Source organism: Cyclopterus lumpus, chromosome 12, assembly GCF_009769545.1.
Source record: "Cyclopterus lumpus isolate fCycLum1 chromosome 12, fCycLum1.pri, whole genome shotgun sequence".
Classification (NCBI taxonomy): Eukaryota; Metazoa; Chordata; class Actinopteri; order Perciformes; family Cyclopteridae; genus Cyclopterus; species Cyclopterus lumpus.
The window spans coordinates 18,630,288-18,647,523 of NC_046977.1; the positions used below are offsets into that span (position 1 = coordinate 18,630,288).

Genomic DNA, 17,236 nt, shown 5'->3' on the forward strand with positions numbered 1-17,236 from the left:
CTTATGGTTTAATACTTGGACTGTCAAACATTTTAAGTAAATGGACTAATTGTGTATCGAACATTTATTTCACATGCTAAGAATTCAGCATCATCTCTATAAAAGTTGTCTTTTATCCGGGTCACTGTATCATTTTGTAGTCCTGAATTTTGTCACACTTTAAAAAGGCTCAATACATATGGAACTGACTGATACAAATGTACTCTAGACCAAAAAGTTAGACATAAATTGCCTTGTGAACTGATTTGAAGTCAGCTCAGAAAGGAGATTTTGACAGGCTCTCATTTTTAAATCAAACATCAGAATATCTTGATTGTCTCTGAGGGATATCCTGAGATGGTCTACTGTGAATCAGAAGTGAAATTAGTTTTTAACTATGCACCATTTCCTTCTAAATCTAGTCTGAAATTAGAGACACGTTTGCCCATGAATGTGATTTTCTATATCTTTTATTTTGAAAATCAAAATCAAAATGTCCCAATATTGGAAGAGCTATTGTTTTCTATTCATCATTCATAAAATTCATGATTAGTTTAATCTGTTACTGTATCTGTATTTAAAGGCGTATTTCATCATATCACGTTCACCGGAAGTTTGCTCTTATTTTGAAGTCAGTTTTTACACGCTCGTACCGTAATGCCTAGTATATAAGTGTCGTGAAAAAAACCGTGCGGGCTGGCTTGACTGTGTTTTTCGAAGTGGAGGCTGGCTTGACCGCAGTGCATTTCCTGATGAAAATGGTTGAATGTTTGATGATTTACTGTGGCTATTCTATTTTTCATTTCATCATAAATTCTCCCCATCATGAACATGGGAGAAGTTTGCCTTCTGGGCTTTCTGTCAGAAATGTCCCTAGGTTTAGGAAACAAACGTACACAAATCATGATTTGGGCTCAAATAAACGTTTCTGACAGAAAGCCCTGATAGCAAACTTGTCCATTTGCGTTGATTGACAGTGGATGTCCGTAAAGGAACGTCATGTAGAAGATACAAATATCAGATTTTCTGTGTGCAGCTTTAAATGTAGCATCAAGGCACGAGCCAATCACAGCTTGAAACCGTCTTGCCGTAAAGTAAAGCGTTGATGTTTAGAATGAAGAGCTACATGCCTCACCGAGTGGAGGTTTTGATTAATTTGACTAGCCTTTAGGCTGTTGTTGGCGAAGACAGCAGCCGCATGTATCGTGGTTCATTAGTATTTGGTGGTATATATGATTTATAGAGGAACCAAATTAATAGGAACACACATAATTGATCACATTTCCTTGCCAGCTCAATAACCTGCTAGCATTGAACGGTAGGCACACAGTCATGTGGCGACAGGAAGTATGAAAGTCACTGTTAACTTAAATAATGTCGTGTATTACGGTAGGAAATAGATATATGACAACGTGTGTATATAGCTCATTGATGTATAAGGAACTGAATACAGTTGAAGAGTCTATACGTACCAATTTGAGATTGGTATTAATTTATTAGACTACAGGCATTTCATTAAGGATCATCGAGTTATTTGGTTTGTGGACGTTGACAGGGTCCTTGACATCCATTTTACATAAAAAACACTTATTTGGGGGTTTGGGATCATTTAATTGCTAAATGGTGATATTAATAGACCGGTTTCGCCTTCATTTGGAACACCAAAGCGTTTGAAAACCATGTATTCATCATCACGGGTTAACACATGCAACGAGTTTATCAATCGAGCCTGTTCATTGGTCATACGTGACCAATAAATCAAGAAAATATCACGTTTTTATTTAATCACGACAATTTCAAAGTATTAATTAATTGAGGTAATATTTGAACATATAATATATATTGTTTGTTGTTGTTGAGCTATAGCCGCCCCAATAAACAAAACAATATTACATAATAAAAAATATGTTTAAATTAAGCATATTAAAAACCGAGTTGACCTGTGCTTCCATTACTTTATAAAATGACCACATACAAACAAACAATATTAAAATGAAATGAAAGTTCTAGAACAATAAAAATACAATAGCATCACAACTATGATATGTGGCCTTCATTAGGAATGCAGACCGCTCTGTCTATAAAAGATTAATTATTAATTTAGGTGTGTTCCACCTCATGCTCCTTGTGTTTCATCTTTGTTTAACTCCTTTCCAGTATTTGTTTTACTATTCATGTCCCCATTCTTTTAAAATAACAGAGCACTTTGTGACTGTGTTTCTCAGTCATGTCAAAGCCCTGTCTGCTGGTCCTGTATGGGAGCCAGACTGGTACAGCCCAGGACACGGCCCAGAGGATTGCACGACAGGCGCAAAGAAGGCAGCTGCAGGTTCGAGTGTTGCCTCTGGATAACTACAATGTGGTGAGTATGTCGGTATCATGGATGGCAAGGAGAGGGAAGTTATTACTGCTCGGACCTGTTCTAGTCACAGCACCGGATCCCTGCAGTGGTCTGTGATTTTTGTTCAAAGCCACGTGAAAACCCTGTGTCCTCATGAGTGTTTCCTCCTCAGGCCAACTTGATCTCAGAGTCTCTGGTTGTTTTTGTGTGCTCCACTACCGGCCAAGGAGACCCTCCAGACAATATGAAGGTAATATAAAGAAAACAAAAAGACATATAGTACAATTTGTTTAGTCTAAAGTGTTTCTACAACTGGGATAAAAAATCACAAGATGCAGGTGAACATTCAATTCAATTCAGTTTATTTTGTATAGCCCAATATCACAAATTACAAATTTGCCTCAGTGGGCTTTACAATCTGTAAACATACGACATCCCTGTCCCAGGACCTCACATTGGATCATGGATGTGCTTGCCTTGAATATTGACCTGATGAATAAATATGTTTTCAATTTAAAATATCTTGTATCAATAGTTTTGTTCTGGTCTTGTTTTCTATCAGATCTATTACATTTCATGATTTGGGCTTAAATAAACGTGCAGACAAATACATTCACTTCTGTTATACTGTCCATCTCTACTTTTTTCAAAGATCTTCTGGAGGTTTCTCTTTAAGAAGTCTTTGCCCGTTGGCTCTCTGAGTCGCTTGGACTGCGCTATACTGGGCTTGGGGGACTCCTCCTATCCTAAGTTAGTATTTCAGGTTTACATTTCTCACAGTAAATATTCACAATGACTTATGGTCGACCACATTCTCTCCGTAGGTTCAATTTTGTGGCCAAGAAGCTTCATAAGCGCCTTCTGCAGCTGGGTGCCAGTATACTGCTGCCAGTTGGGCTGGCAGATGACCAACATGACCTAGGGTAAAAAATAACATGTCTGAAAAATAATACTCATAATCCATTTTTAATTCAGCTAGTGTTACTTTTGCTACTTTATTTTTCACAAAACTAATCTGTTCCACTTCCTACCTGTCATGTCATACTCAAGCCTCTACTGCTCTCTGTTTCTGTGTTTCTATTTTCATTTACTAAACAATTATTTTTTTTCATTTTTATATTTGAAAATAGCTCAACAGCGATTGCAAATAACAATGATATTTAAAGAGTAAATAAACACCCAAACACTTTTTTTTCTGCTGAAAACAAATGTGTATGTTTTTTAAGTAACTTTTTGACGGGTTCAGGCGCTAATCTTGACTTTTTAGTACAAAGTATTTGAGGTCTACACATTGTGTTAAATAGCATAGCGACAGCCTTCTACTGGTTAAACACAGCTATTGCAATTGTATTTTGCTAATGGCTAACCTGGAGCCAGGGGAAACATGGAGCCAGCTTTCTTCACCACCGTTTTATGTTTTGTAACTGGAGCATGAATTCATAGAGAAATTATCTAGCTAGCTATCTAGCTATTTGGCCAGCTCCGAAATGGGTAAAATCCCTACAGCGTAAAGCACATTTTAATTTCCAGCCAAGAATATCTTGCATTCATCAATTCATCAGCAAATTAGAGTGAGTCTGGAACAGTGGGGAAAAAAGGGGGAATGTTCCCAGCTGGAATCAAACTGTGGACGTTGCCTTTGCTTACTTCAAACTCTGTCTGAGCCAGGTCAGACGCTGTTATTGACCCGTGGCTCACATCATTTTGGGAGAAAGTATTTGCTTTGTACCCATCTTTGGCTGATCTGATTCCACTAAGGGAAGATGACCCGTGAGTATCATTTTGTAGTTTTTTTGTCTCCTTCAAGCCTATTATTATTTCCTGTTTGGGTTTTGTGTTGAATCCTAGTCAGTATTTTTATTGTTGCTTGTGGCAGGCTCCCTCCAACACACACTTTCCACTTCCTGGATGATGTGAAAGAGAAGATGGATGGCAGGCTGAGGATTTTGACAGAACAGACAGTCCCCTCCCAGTCCCATCCCTTTTCTGCCAGACTAGTGTCCAATAGGAGAGTAACAGACATGTCACACTTTCAGGATGTGAGGCACATCGAGTTTGACATCACAGGATCCAACATTGAGTAAGTAACTTTAAATGCATCCCTGCGTCCACTGTATTTGGTGAGGTCTCTGCTTTCTATCTCTGACAGTAGAGAGATATTCTTACTATTCATCATCTCTTTTTAGGGCCAGATTACATTCTAAACTGGTATTAGTTCTCCTGTCTTCTGGGGGGATTTAGAAAAAATAATTTTCTTCATATTTACTGCAAGGGCTCAGTTGTGACACAACTATTCTACTCTGTCCAGCTGTTGTTGTAGTCCTTGTTCAATAGGAGACAGTAGAAGCAGGTTGTCAGAACAAAACAGACTCTTCACCTCTCTATCATGGACTGCAAGTTAACTGCAAGTTAATTTTTATCCACATTACATTTAATTTATCTGACACTTTTATTCAAAGCGACTTACAAAAAGTGCATTCAACCATGAGAGTACAAGAGAAACCACGGTAGTTACTAAGGTCTGATTTGTCCCCTCTCTTATGAATGGAGGAAATAAGACCTAAGGAAAATATCCTGACTGCAATACGATATTGAAACCTTCAACACTGCACTCTGCTGGTTTTTAGTATTTCATTTGTAATGATGTCTGGGCCACAAGCTTTCCTTAGCCAGTGAGATTTTGTCTATGAGGTCCAGTCTTCCAAGGTAGTTGGGAAATCAAGGGGGTTTTGTTGTCTTTAATTGCTTCTTCTAATGTCTCGAGTTTTTCTATCATAATACATTAATATGATTTCATTAGATTTAATTTCATCTTCATTTTTGGGACATTTCCAGGTGGCTTGGTCTTCACAATGTTAAATGGCCACCTCTTTCTACTTCAAGTTTGTGGTCCACTGATGCTGTATTATGTTAAAAATGTGTTTTTATCTACTGTTTCTTTTGCTTTGAGATATTCTGATACTTGATCTCTCTCTCTGTTATTTATTATTTACAGTGTCAGATATGGGTTCTGACAAGGACTTGAATAATAATATTAATGCTGAATCATACATGTTAAACTTGTTTTGCTGATTATTGATGGCCCTACAGCACATCTGTACCATTGTAGGTATATAATCATCAACAGCTGCACTGAGCATTCGTTGTGGTATTGCTGTGTAGGTTTGCTGCTGGTGATGTGGTGATGATGTTTCCATGTAACACACCACAGGACGTACAACAGTTCTGTCAACTACTGAGATTAGACCCAGAGGCCAGGTTCACTCTCAGAGCCACAGACAACACTGCAGGTGTGTGTGTGTGTGTGTGTGTGTTCACTGCGTGCATTAGCTATCACTTTTGGTTCATAGCAAAGAAATCAAGCAAGCCAAACACAAGTTGGCCTACAAATGACTTTAGACATGAGAGTATATTCCAGTTGTGTAATTTCAGCTAATAACATAATCACTCATTGTCTCCCCTGTGTTCAATAGGCAATAGGAGAATAACTTGATGAAATGATCATATACGTACATACATTGATAGAAATTTTTAAATGAACCAATCAAATGTGAAATTATTAAATCTCAACCTTCAATGGTATTCCATTGTAAATTTTTATTGTATTTCAAAATACACATTTATTTGTAATTTTTTTTTAACCAATAGCTTTTCATAATTTCACGCCCCCTTACCTGTTTATTACATTACTTTTGGTTCATAGCAAAGAAATCAAGCAAGCCAATCACATGTTGCCAGTGAACCGCTGCCTGCTAAAGTGGATGAGTGTGGGGAGACTCAACCAAACAATAAAGTTATTCATAAAACCAAACCAATAATCTGAAAGCGGCTGAAAAGGGACTGTAGAGTTGTTTGATATATTTTTCTGGGTTTTCTGTTTTGACCCTTTTCACATTACATACTGTCATTTGATTCACTATTACTGTAACATAAAGATACTGGTTTGTGCAGCTTTAAAGCAAAATTACCATAATGACATAGCCTTAACATACCTCTGGTGGTGACATGATCATGAACTCCTGTCTTCTCAGTTCAAACCAGGCTTCCTCAACCGTGTACTGTCCGCCACCTGGTGGAGAGCTTCCTGGACATTGGCGCCGTGCCTCGTCGCTCCTTCTTTGAGCTGCTGTCTACCTTTGCCACAAACGAGATCGAGCAGCAGAAGCTGCTGGAGTTTAGCTCAGCGGCAGGCCAAGACGAGCTGCACAGCTACTGCAACCGGCCCAGACGGACTGCGCTGGAGGTGACTGATCGGGATTAGCGTCGGTGTTAGGCTGTGAACTAAGAGTTCAGTCTTGTCAAGAAAAATACATCTGAATGTGTTGCCTTTGATTTAGCGTTTTACTTATTTTAAAGCCACTGTGTGTATGACTTGTATGATTACAGCATCTTTTATAGCATATATTTTAGTTTAAAGAACAATTTGGCAATATTGCTTAAATAGGTAGTCAAAGTGTTGCTTAGAGCACATTCATCAGATTATTGCAGTCTGCCTCAGGGTCTTATGTTCAAATCATGCACATAAAGGCTTTAAGATTGTAAACATGTGCTCTTGCTGCTGCAGGTCTTGACAGATTTCCCCCATACTACAGCAGAAATCAAAGTAGACTATCTCCTAGATCTATTCCCTGAGATCCAGCCTCGTTCATTCTCCATCGCCTCTTCTCTCCAGGTAGCTTGTCTTTCATGCTGACTATTTAACTGCTATGAAAAGATATGCTGTATTTCACCTGCCAATCAGGCAAGTCTGTAAATACACACAATGAAATGTTGACTTATTCTAAAGCCCTCTCTCCACACAGGCTCACCCACACAGGCTTCAGATCCTTGTAGCTGTGGTTCATTACAAAACTAAGATGTATAAACCAAGAAGAGGCCTCTGCTCCTCCTGGTTAGCCTCCATGGACCCTGCACAAGGTCTCTCATCATATTCATCAAGTGTTCAGATCGCCTCCACAGAGATTACTTCATTCTGATTGGCTGAAAGTTGTGTGTTCATTTCAGACATACATCAATGCATACATTGTATTCCTGTCATCTGTTAGTATTATACAGTTTTATCTGTTTTTTTTAAAATAGACGTGTCAACACATTTGGCTAACTACTGAATGTTTGTAACTTCCCGTGACTGTCACAAATAGTTCACTGATGCACTATGTATATGTCTAGGGATTATACAAAGGACACTCTGTTGTAGTTCTAAGGTCCTTAGGTATGCATCCAAGGTCAACACACTCAAACATTACCAACACTATTCCAAAGAGATTATTATTTCAAACAATTGAATTGAATTGATTTGTAATTGTGATTGTTTAAGTAACTCCTAGAACCTCCTCACTGACCCCTAGAAGCTCTTCAGTAACTCTTAGAACCTCCTCACTAACCCATAGAAGCACTTCAATACCTTCTAGAATCTCCTCACTGACCTCTAGACACTCTTCAGTAACCGTCTAGAACCTCCTCACTGACCTCTAGAATCTTTTCAACAACTCCTAGAACCTCCTCACTGACCCCTAGAAGCTCTTCAGTAACTTCTAGAACCTCCTCACTGACACATAGAAGCTCTCCAGTAACTCTTAGAACCTCCTCACTGACCCATAAAGCAGAAAAACTATGTTTGCAGAGGCTTGAAAAGTGAAACAAACATTCAACGAAATCAGGTGGTCAAAAAACCATGAGTTCCCACGCCTAAGAAGAGAGTCTGTGGCAAAGCACAAATAAAGACCAGATGTGACAATCACTTCCACATTGTTGCAGGGGAGGTGTATGTGCCTCAGTGGGTGAAGAAGGGAACTCTGAAGTTCCCCAAAGAGAAAAACACCCCTGTGATAATGGCTGGACCTGGAACAGGAGTGGCGCCCTTCAGGTCGGCTTTACAAGAAAGGATGGCTGAGGGAAAAAATGGTGATACCTTTACCTTTCTGACTTTGCCTCTCTTATTTTCTAAATATATGACATTTCTCCACACCATTTTACAGCTTTGACATGATGCATGTCCTCCTTGTCTTCCTGCTGTTTAGCCAACATTCTGTTCTTTGGCTGTCGCTCTGAGACCAAAGACTTTTACTTCAGGTCAGAGTGGGAGGACATGATAAAGACTGGACATCTGACCCTCATCACTGCCTTCTCAAGAGACCAGGTCAGACAAAACCACTGGATACACATGTGAATGATTACAGGATAGGTCTGAAACGTTAACAGCGAACATAGCCTGTCTGTCTTCTTTCTTGGGTTGTTCATCTACCCGACCGCTCCATTCTCGTGAACACATTAAGGCCTAGAAGGAATTTCTTCAAATTTGGCACAAACGTCCACTGAATGAATTTGGCAGGTCAAACGTAAAGTTTACTGTAACCTCACAAAACAGGTTTTTGGCCATAATTTCAATTTAATTCAATTCAGTTTATTTTGTATAGCCCAATATCACAAATTACAAATTTGCCTCAGGGCTTTACAATCTGTACACATACGACATCCCTCTCCCAGAACCTCACATCGGATCAGGAAAAACTGTGTGGAAAGTGGAAGCTGGTTCCATAAAAGAGGAGCTTGATAACTGAAGGCTCTGGCTCCCATCCTAATTTTTTGGACTCAAAAAAAACCACGAGTAGCCCCGCATTTAGTGAGCGCAGCTCTCTAGTGGGGCAATATGGTACTACAAGCTCCTTAAGATATGATGGTGCATCACCAATCAAGGCTTTGTAGGTGAGGAGAAGAATTTTAAATGTGATTCTTGATTTTACAGGGAGCCAGTGCAGCGCAGCTAATACAGGAGTAATGTGATCTCTTTTCTTAGTTTTTGTGAGTACACGAGCTGCAGCATTCTGGATTAACTGGAGGGATTTAAGAGACGTATTAGAGCAGCCTGATAATAAGGAGTTGCAGTAATCTAGTCTGGAAGTAACAAATGTGTGAACCAGTTTTTCTGCATCTTTTTGAGACAAGATGTGCCTGATTTTTGAAATGTTACGTAGATGAAAAAATGCAGTCCTTGAGATTTGCTTCACATGGGAGTTAAAGGACAAGTCCCGGTCAAAGATAACGCCAAGATTCTTAACGTTGGTGGTCATCAAGGCTTCATCGTTCAACAAATACCCGTTGAACCCCGAGCAGATACCGTCATAGACTTCAGCTTCAGCAGCTTAATGGAATCTGCAACAATTTAAGGACACAGAAACAACTATCAGCATCTTATTTTCATAAAATATTAGTTTTTCAAAAAAAACTGATACTATAGCTGGAATTATTTGGAAAGAAGGCTGCTAGTCTGCCGTACTGCACCTGCACTCTTTCTGTGGTAAAAACAAGAGGACAGTGGAATAGTGTTTCAAGGAAATTTCCACAGTATTTTTTCCTGTATACCTAATGTTTATATATTATTTTTCTTGAAACTTGTGTGTGTATTGTTGTGACTAATACGGTAACGTGTTTTGGTATTTCAGGAGGAAAAGGTGTATGTGCAGGACCGTGTGAGAGAGAACGCTGAGCTCTTGTGGGACTTGATTGCCAACAGAAGTGCCTGCATTTACATTGCTGGGTGAGTCCAAGGCACCAAAACTATCTCTCCTATGTTCACATCTGAGTTTTCAGAGGAGTGCTTCTAGTCATAAGAGTGCCACTAGCTCTCACAGATTGCCAGGTTCAACTCTGCTGCCTGTCAGATGTCAGCTGTTAGGTGCCAGCATACGACAGTTTAATAATTTTAATGGAGGATAATGGCTATCACAACCGGGGTTTACAATTTGTCTCTGTTAATAATAATAGTGGCAGCCCTGTGACAAAGTGGCACTCCTCTGACAGCTTGTGGCACCTAATGACACCAACATCTAAGCATCGGGAGAGTGAAGATATTTTCAGACATATATTTTTTGATTTAATATTTAGTAAATTACTGTTTAAATAATTATTTGTAAAGAATGTATTTCGTCCCTTTTTGTTTCAAAACTAGCAAAATCCATGTTAAATCAAATGAATGAAAAACCGTAAAGTACACCGTGGTTGCTCTAAGAAAAAAACGGGTTGGCTCAGGTGACTCAACTAAAATCATAAAACCGATTAACGCCAGCTGTGTTTGTAACAACAAACAGTGTTACAACACGGCAGCTTCTTGACGGGTGTCGAAAGGGTGCCGCTCTCTTGTCACTGTGCCTGACTGACGCTTGCCACAGAATTGCCACTTTCAGTGATCACACTTGCTGTCTCGATTTTATGAATGCAACATTCATAAACGTCACATAGACGGTAGCAGCATTATGTCATTCAACCCTCAAATTGAGCTTTTACAGAATCTGAAATTCAGACAGTATTAAGTGAGGTGCACAGTGTTAAATGCAGAGGTCACAGCTCATATATGTATCTGTATGTATGTGACCATTGTAATCAAGTTTAATTTTATGTAATTAAAATGTTTCAGTATTTTCTGACTTTCTCCCATCTGTGGCTCACATTTAGCCTTTCCGTTTCACTTTCAGGCCCAGTGATTTCCTAAAAATAAATTGTGCCACTGTTGTTTTTAACCAACACAATAGTGTTTGTTGGGCACTATTTTCAGCAGCCGTTCTTTAATTTTTTTAATTTAAATGTTACCTTTATTTAACCAGATAAGTCAATTGAGAACCAGTTCTCATTTACAATGACAACATGGCCAAAAATGCAGCAACAGGAGAGTTGTAACCTAACAAATAAAACAACAATAAAAAATTACAACATCATATTATATAGAATATACAGTTTGTTTAAAAAAGTGAGTAAAGGCCCAAATCCTTATTAAATCTTTTATTCCCATACAAGTCAATGCATTGGGAACACTGCACATTCTATTCCAAATCAAAACGTGAAGAAAAATGTCACAAATATGTTATTACTAGGCTGTGTCTGCATTTGTCTTTACAAACTCAAACATTTACTGTATAAACTGAAACATGCTTGAATATTTAGCTTCCCTGTGAACCACTGAACTAATATTTAGTTGTATAACCACTGTTTTGATAACTGCTTCACATCTGTGTTGCATGGGGTCGGACCATCTTCTGGCACCTGTGAAATCCAGCCCAGGACGATTAGACTTCATTCCACAATTCCTCTGCATTTCTTGATTTTGCTCCAGAAACACCATTGTTGATGCCACCCTACAAGTTTTCTATTGGATTAAGATCCGGGGATTGGGCTGGCCACTCTATAACGTTAATCTTGTTGGTCTGGAACCAAGACGCTGCTCGCTGCTCGCGGTGAAACGCGGTGTGTTTGGGCTCGTTGTCTGGTTGAAATACCCATTTCAATGGCATTTCCTCTTCGGCACGAGGCACCATGACCTATTCAAGTATTTTGATGTATTCAAACTGATCCATTATTCCTGGTATGCAATAAATATGCCGGACACCATAGTATGAGAAACATCCCCATATCATGACGCATGCTTCACTGTCTTCACAGTGTACGGTGAAAGAAAGCTTGTTCTTTTTGGCCGCAGACAATTTGTCAGACAAACCCCAAACACTGAATTTAAGCCACAGTGCATTGTGAAGACAGTGAAGCATGGTAACTATGTTAATAAGGGACATTATAAACCATAGAAATACAATAGGAGTAGAACAAACATATTACTTTTTTCAGTGGTCATTTGACAAGTACAAAAGAAAACAGCTCGCTACAACAGTTGTGATGAAAACGGTACACACAAAAATGACCACTCCTCTGACCATCCTGCTACATTGATTTAAATTGAAATGTCCGTTCCCTTCTTCTTCTATGGTCCAAACACCGAGTGAATATACAGTGTTGACCATGTTTTTCTTCTATGCAGTAATGCTAAACAGATGCCAACCAGTGTGTGCAACGCACTGAAAGAGCTGTTCCAGCAGGAGGGAGGCATGTCCTCTGCGGATGCCTCGCAGATGCTAACAAACATGGAGAGGACAGGCCAGTTCCAGAGTGAGACCTGGTCCTGATGACATGACCTAAACCCACTACTCCAAAGTTCACATTAAACTGCTGCTACCATGTTGACGGCATTCCCTGAAGTGGATTCTTACATCAGTCATCAGCACATTTAAGCAGGGAAGGTTATTATAGACCTTTTGACATTACCTCAGCAGTGTACTGTAGAAGAGTCATTCCCAAAGACCAGGTTGGTTGCACGGAATTTTTTTAGGGTCGCCAAATAATTCTCTTAAATGAAAAACGGTGTTTGACAAGTGCATTGTCGATGTTTAAAAGTTCCTCCATATGCCATCTTGCTAGCCTGAATGTTCGTATTGTTCTGAGAGTTGTAGTCTACTTATACCATTTAATCCAATATGAAAGGTGAGTGTACATTCTGTTTGTTTGACTGAGAGGAAATGAAAATAATGAGTCTGTTAACTGTGCCTACATGCATTTATTTTGTCTCATTTATAAAGTGTATACCATAAAACAAAGCAGTGATTATTCAAACTATCTCATCAAAATGAAGATAGTATAAGGTGATGTGGAAATGGCAGTATAGATGGTCAGTAATGGTCATTAAGTTTACAAGTCTAAAGATTTATAGATAAAGCCTGATGTCATCTGGGTCGTGATCAACATTACATTACATTACATGTCATTTAGCTGACGCTTTTATCCAAAAGCGACTTACAACAAGAATCGAGAAAGTACAATTTCTTCAATAAAAACTACAAAGTGCTATCAGTAAGAGCCAAGAGCTGTAACTCCTAGTTACAGTAGTCTAGCCGTGAGATGATCAGAGCCTGGACCAGAACCTGTGCCGCCTTCTGAGTGAGAAGGGGTCGTATTCTCCTGATGTACCTACAGGAGCGTGTTGTTGCGGTAATGTTGGCAGTCAGGGAGAGTTGACTGTCAAGTGTCCCACCGAGGTTCCTGGCAGTCGGGGCCAACACTGAGTTGTTGAAGGTAATAGTCAAGTCGTGGGTGAGCCTTTTCCTGGAAGGAAAAGAAGTTCATTCTTGTCCAGGTTAATTTGTGCGGACATCCACTGAGAGATGTCAGTCAGAGATTCGTGCAGCTACCTGTGTTTCAGATTAGGGAAACAAGAGGATCGGCGTAGCTATGGTAGGAGAAGCCATGCAAGCGAATGACAGAGCCGAGAGAGTTGGTGTACAGAGAGAAGAGAAGAGGACCATGGACTGAGCCCTGAGGGACCCCAGTAGTCAGAGGACAAGGCTCTGACACAGATCCTCTCCAGGTTACACGGTAAGTGCGGTCGGTGAGGTAGGATGAGAAGAGGGAGAGCGCGGTGCCTGAGATACCAGGTCCTGGAGGGAGGAAATAAGGATTGGGTGGTTCACTGTGTCAAAGGCAGCATAAAGGTCTAGAAGGATAAGGACAGAGGAGAGAGAGGCTGCTCTAGCAGTGTGAAGCTGCTCAGAGACAGCAAGGAGGGCAGTCTCTGTTGAGTGGCCTGCCTTGAATCCAGACTGGTGAGGGTCAAGAAGGTTGTTATGGTGGATAAAGGAGGAGACTTGGTTAAAGATAGCTCACTCTAGAGTTTTGGAAAGGAAGGGGAGGAGAGAGACAAGTCTGTAGTTGTTGACTTCAGACGGGTCGAGAGTGGGTTTCTTCAGGAGAGGGTTGACTCCTTCAGAGAGTTAGGGAAACAGCCGGTTGAGAGGGAGGTGTTAATAAGATGGGTGAGAAAGGGAAGAAGGTCAGGAGTAATAGACTGGAGAATGTGAGACGGGATGGGGTCAAGGGGGCAGGTGGTTGGGCGGGCAGAGATTACTAAGGTAAGAACTTGATTGGGAGACGGGGGTAAAAGAGGAAAGTTATAGAAGATGCATTAGTAAATGAAGAGCGTATGTCATCTATCTTTTTTGTAAAGTAGTCAACAAAGTGGCTTGGTAGAAGGGTGGAGGGAGGAGGGGGACAAGGGGGGTCAAGGAGGTTGGAAAAAGAGAAGAGTTTTTTGGGGTTAGAAAAAGAGGATTCGATTCTGGATTGGTAGAACAAGCTTTTGGCTGCAGAGATAGAGGCAGAGAAGGAGGAGAGAAGAAAGTGATAGGCGAGCAGGTTGTCGGTGTGTTTGGATTTTCGCCATTTCCTTTCCGAGGCATGCATAGTTGCTCTCTCGGCGCGCACTGGTTCGGACAGGAGAGGACTTGCGGACCTCGTCGTAAGAGGACAGAGAGAATCAAGAGAGGAAGACAGAGTAGAGAGGAGAGTGTCAGCGGCAGAGTTAGGATGCATGAGTGAGAAAGAAAAGAGTCAGTTGAAGGGAGGGCTGACAGAACAGACAAGGCCAGAGAGGAGGGTGAGAGGGAGCGGATGTTGCGACGGACAGGTGCAGAGTGCTGTGGGAGGGTTGTCAGTTCCAAAGAGTGGGAGAGAGTACGAGATGAAGAAGTGGTCAGAGACATGAAGTGGAGTTACAGTGAGGTAGAGCAGTTTCTGGTGAAAATATAATCACAGTGGTTGCCAGCTTTGTGAGTAGGAGGGGAAGGACTGAGCGAGAGAGCAAAGGAAGACAGTAAGAGTAACAGGTCAGATGACTTCTCTGTCTGGATGTTAGAGTCGCCCAGAAGTATGAGCGGGGGGGCGTTTTCTGGGAAGTTTAATAGGAGGACATCTAATTCTTCCAAGAAGTCTCCCAAGGAACCAGGTGGACGGTAGAGAACAACAATGATTAGTTGAACCGGATGAGTAACCGTAACTGCATGAAATTCAAGACAGTGAGGTAAATAATGGAAGCGGGGAGAGAGAAAAACTCTATTTGGGTGAGATGAGTAGACCTGTACCACCACCCCGACCAGTGGGTCTGGGTGTGTGGCTGAAGGAGAAGGCCGAGGAGAGAGCAGCAGGGGTTGATGTGTTGTCTGGTGTGATCCAAGTCTCAGTGAGAGCCAGGAAGTCCAGCGATTGCTTGATAGCGAAGCCAGAGATGAAGTCTGCCTTGCGGTTAGCTGACTGGCAGTTCCAGAGGCCCCCTGTGACAAGGTGTTGGGTCTGTGAGGAGCGGGTGGGATAAATAAGAGAGTATGGATTTTGATGCATGTGTGAACGAGTCTGTGGTCTACGAGTAGATGTGCGCACAGGTATGGAAAGAAAACACATTTTCACAGGGAAATGTTTATACTCAGCCGCCCTCAGCCACAACCAAAGACTCTAACAAAAGACTTTATCCTCGGAGTCTTCATACGAGGATTCTTCTCTGACGCTTCAAGCCCCCACCTGTTTTTACACCAGAGTTAACGATAATTAGCTACAGCTGTGTCGACCCCGCCCCCAGGTCGTTGAAGGAATTGCCCACTTATCGATACTGGTATGAGTAAGCACAATGGCAGGAGGATCCTTGGAACCAGTGAAGTTTCAGTTTTACAAGAATGTGAAATTCTTGCCAAAACTGATTAAGGACAACGGTCTGTTTACCTCAAGGTAGAAAGTAGAATAGAGTTTAGTCCCTAGTAGATTTGGATTACAGAACAAATACTTAAACCCTAGCTGGTTTTGTTGCCTTTTCAGTCACTTGTGTAAAAAGCAAGAAATCACAGCTCAAACTGTTCAACAGATAGAGGGGTGAAAAAACAACCCTGCATAATAAATGATCCACACAACGGCAACAACTGAGCTATGGTTTTATGGTCTGGCTATAACACTGTACAATCGAGTCAGTGGACATTCTCATCTAAGACCAGAGACCATTACTGATATTCTCTCTTGATACACACTCCGTTAGCACATCACCAGCTCAGGAACCATCCAGCTGACATGATTTTGTCCCATACAGCATCACATGGTAAAGTAAAGCTAGCCGTTCCCACATATTGTGTCAGAAATCAAAAGCTCTCTGTGTGAATGTTGTATGCATTATTAGTCCTGATAAGCAGCTACCCTCACATGGTAGGGCCTGCCATCAGCATGTGAATGAAGACTAGTGTTTAAGCGCTTTGAGTCGTCGGAAGACTAGAAAAGCACTATACAAGTAAAGTCCATTTACCATCTTTCCTCTCTGACGTCTGTCTCTCTCTCTCCAACATCTGATGTCTGTCTCTCTCTCCATCATTTGACGTCCATCTCTCTCTCATCTTACATCTGTCTCTCCATCATCTAGCGTCTGTGTCTCTCTCATCATCTGACATCTGTTTCTCCATCATCTGACGTCTCTCTTGACTAACAGTAAAATTATTTTTACTGTTAGTAATGTAAAGTTATGCAACATGAGGTTTGTCAAATCAAATATAACACCTGATGAAGATAAATGCTTTTTAACTTCTTACCCTCTCTTTTGAAATCCTGCTTTAACCCCTGGTTCTGAAGTAGTATACAGTCAGGTAGCAGCTTTTCATTATTCATTTAATTCAGACATCCCTAATTAAAAACATTGAAATACAGCCACAAAGTCTGTGTTAACACATGAATCTGCAAACAGCTTTAATAGGCTGTAAAATTAACGTAACATTCCATAACATTGGAAATGTGTTTTCGTAAGTTTAGCTTGACGACACTCTGCTTTTGAAACGCTTACAGTGACATTAGAACCAGGATATGATGCAGCTGAATCTAGTTAACATTAGCTTTCTGTTCAATGACAATTTATAAACAGTGTATAAGAGTGATGTAGTAGTTTCCATATATCCACAGCCAAAGCTGAAGTTCACACTGACACAGGAAATGCATGCTTTAATTTGGCCATCTTGAACTTGTCAGACAGAAGTGTTATGTGGCCAAACCTTTAGACCTGGTAGCCGACAAAAATTGACTCAGTAATTGGCACAGAGCAGAAGACTGATGTATTATCTAGCAACACACACTTCTGATTATTTCACAGATAATAAATGGATTGCAGAGTAGAAAATACATTAGAAATAGTGCGTATACTCCCATGGAGGAGGCAACGGTCCTATCTGAGAGCCAGTGTGTGGACTTGGTAGATCTCCTTTGGGAAGTTAGTTTGTTGCTCTTCGTGGAGGATGCTGAGGCCTG

The 17,236-nt window shown here is 40.7% G+C and overlaps 2 protein-coding genes across 3 annotated transcripts in view; one reads left to right on the top strand and one right to left on the bottom strand.

The window, feature by feature from the left end:
- The first annotated feature begins 1,070 nt into the window (after window positions 1-1,070).
- Window positions 1,071-12,684, top strand: ndor1 (NADPH dependent diflavin oxidoreductase 1). Its single transcript, XM_034547484.1, has 15 exons — window positions 1,071-1,297; window positions 2,205-2,341; window positions 2,493-2,570; window positions 2,973-3,070; window positions 3,145-3,243; window positions 3,989-4,090; window positions 4,197-4,400; window positions 5,483-5,610; window positions 6,352-6,563; window positions 6,885-6,992; window positions 7,123-7,237; window positions 8,078-8,224; window positions 8,341-8,459; window positions 9,763-9,857; window positions 12,123-12,684. The coding sequence occupies exons 2-15, from the start codon at window positions 2,207-2,209 to the stop codon at window positions 12,265-12,267; spliced, it is 1,785 nt and encodes a 594-aa protein (XP_034403375.1). The 5' UTR covers window positions 1,071-1,297; window positions 2,205-2,206; the 3' UTR covers window positions 12,268-12,684.
- A 3,818-nt stretch (window positions 12,685-16,502) lies between these two features.
- The window catches only part of ntmt1 (N-terminal Xaa-Pro-Lys N-methyltransferase 1), a 5,261-nt gene continuing 4,527 nt past the window's right edge, over window positions 16,503-17,236 (bottom strand). The window contains exon 3 of one of the 2 annotated variants that reach the window (XM_034547616.1): window positions 16,503-17,236. This exon is cut by the window's right edge and continues 174 nt beyond it. In XM_034547616.1, coding sequence (XP_034403507.1) covers window positions 17,154-17,236 — 83 coding nt within the window. In that variant the 3' untranslated portion in view covers window positions 16,503-17,153. The other variant, XM_034547615.1, reaches the window with a different exon arrangement.